We start from the raw sequence: 1,830 nt of genomic DNA, 5'->3' as shown, positions 1-1,830 counted from the left end.
CGTAAGAATGCCCATGCCAAGCGTTGGAAATACCGAAGAAGGGTTAGGGATGCTATTTCAAGAAGAAGACTGTCTGGTGGTGTTGGAAGAATGCACTGAGACACCCACAATCCGCGATGCAGATCAGGGCGAGCAACTATCCTGCTGTACCTCTACCCCGCTCTTGGCTCTTCGATAGAGAAATGATGAATTTATGTTTTAAAATCGGCGAGAATCGGTCAATGCTCGATTACTCACCATTTGCACTTTTTATCACCTCATGATGTTTTCAAAAATGGGATGACTCGATGTTGATCCGAGTCAGGACCGCAGTCTGTATTTTCTTTACAATCAATTAATGAAAGCCTCAAGTTACTTTCCCTTCGACGGCAAACGCAGTACTGTGTAGAAATAGTGACCTACAAGTTCCATCAGTACCAGGTTGTTGGGAGAGCTTTGCCTACTGAAACAGATGAACATCCCAAGATTTATCGTATGAAGTTGTGGGCTACCAATGAAGTTCGTGCTAAGTCCAAATTCTGGTATTTCTTGAGGAAGCTTAAGAAGGTGAAGAAGAGCAATGGTCAGATGCTAGCTATTAATGAGATCTTTGAGAAGAACCCAACAACAATCAAGAATTACGGTATTTGGCTACGTTACCAAAGTAGAACTGGATATCACAACATGTACAAGGAGCAGATGTACACTGAGATGGCTTCTCGCCACAGAGTTCGCCATCACTGCATCCAGATCATAAAGACGGCCACCATTCCAACTAAGCTCTGCAAGAGGGAGAGCACAAAGCAGTTCCATAACTCCAAGATCAAGTTCCCCTTGGTGTTACAGAAGGTCAGGCCACCGTCTAGGAAACGCAAGACCACATACAAGGCTACTAGGCCCAACTTGTTCATGTAACATGTTTGGTCATATTTGCAGTGAGAAGCAACTTCAGATTTCTGCAATTTTGGTGCTTTAGTTGAGTTGATTTAAGATTCATTGTGTAAGAGAGAAGTGAAACCTTTTTGTTCTGATGGTGGTTATTAGAATATTTTTAAGCAAAAAAAAAGCCTCAAGTTAATGAAAATAGCTTTTCTTTCACTTTAACTTGCATAAGTTTCACACTAATCTTACTTTGCTTTGACATTTCACTAATAAAAACAATAAAAACAACCCTAAATGTCAAGACATGTTGCGAAATGAGTGAGTCAAGTGACATAGGAGAGGAAGAGTACGAGGTTTACGACGAGGAAACGATGCTGCCTCAGGGTCTCATAGAAGAGGTAGAAAAACTTGAAAATGAGCAAAAGCCGAACTTGATAAAACAAAAGCAATCAACCTAGGAGATGAAGAGAATATAAGAGAGACTAGGATAAGTGCACATCTGGTAGCACCTCAGAAGGAAGAGTTAATAAATATAGTAAGGGAATACGTGGACATTTTTTGTATGGTCATATGCTAACATGCCAAGATTAAGCACCAGCATAGTGGCCCATAGACTACCCATCAATGTAGGTTTCGGGCCAGTCAAGATAAAACCCAGACAATTTAAGCTGGATCTTAGCATCCGCATCAAAGATAAGGTAGAAAAACAGATTAAGTGTGGAGTAGTGGAAGTAACTTCTTACCCCCACGTGATTGGCCAATATAGATGGTACCCAAAACAGATGGGAAGATCAGAATATGCGTAGACTATCGAGATCTAAATCGGGCTAGCCCCAAGGACAATTTCCCACTCCCCAACATTCACATACTCATTGATAACTGCACAAACACGAGTTACAATCATTTATGGATTGTTTCGCAGGATAGCATCAAATTCTGGTGAGTAAAGAGGATGCGGACAAGACAGCC

General features: G+C 41.3%; 1 protein-coding gene across 1 annotated transcript; it reads left to right on the top strand.

Moving 5' to 3' along the window:
• Positions 1 to 360: 360 nt before the first annotated feature.
• Positions 361 to 1,045, top strand: LOC132602374 (large ribosomal subunit protein eL20y-like). Its single transcript, XM_060315250.1, has one exon. The coding sequence runs from the start codon at positions 475 to 477 to the stop codon at positions 892 to 894; it is 420 nt and encodes a 139-aa protein (XP_060171233.1). The 5' UTR covers positions 361 to 474; the 3' UTR covers positions 895 to 1,045.
• The last annotated feature ends 785 nt before the right edge of the window (positions 1,046 to 1,830 follow it).

This window comes from Lycium barbarum, chromosome 7 (assembly GCF_019175385.1).
Source record: "Lycium barbarum isolate Lr01 chromosome 7, ASM1917538v2, whole genome shotgun sequence".
NCBI lineage: Eukaryota > Viridiplantae > Streptophyta > Magnoliopsida > Solanales > Solanaceae > Lycium > Lycium barbarum.
Note: the sequence above shows the minus strand (reverse complement) of the source record. Positions and strands in the feature narration are given on the sequence as shown.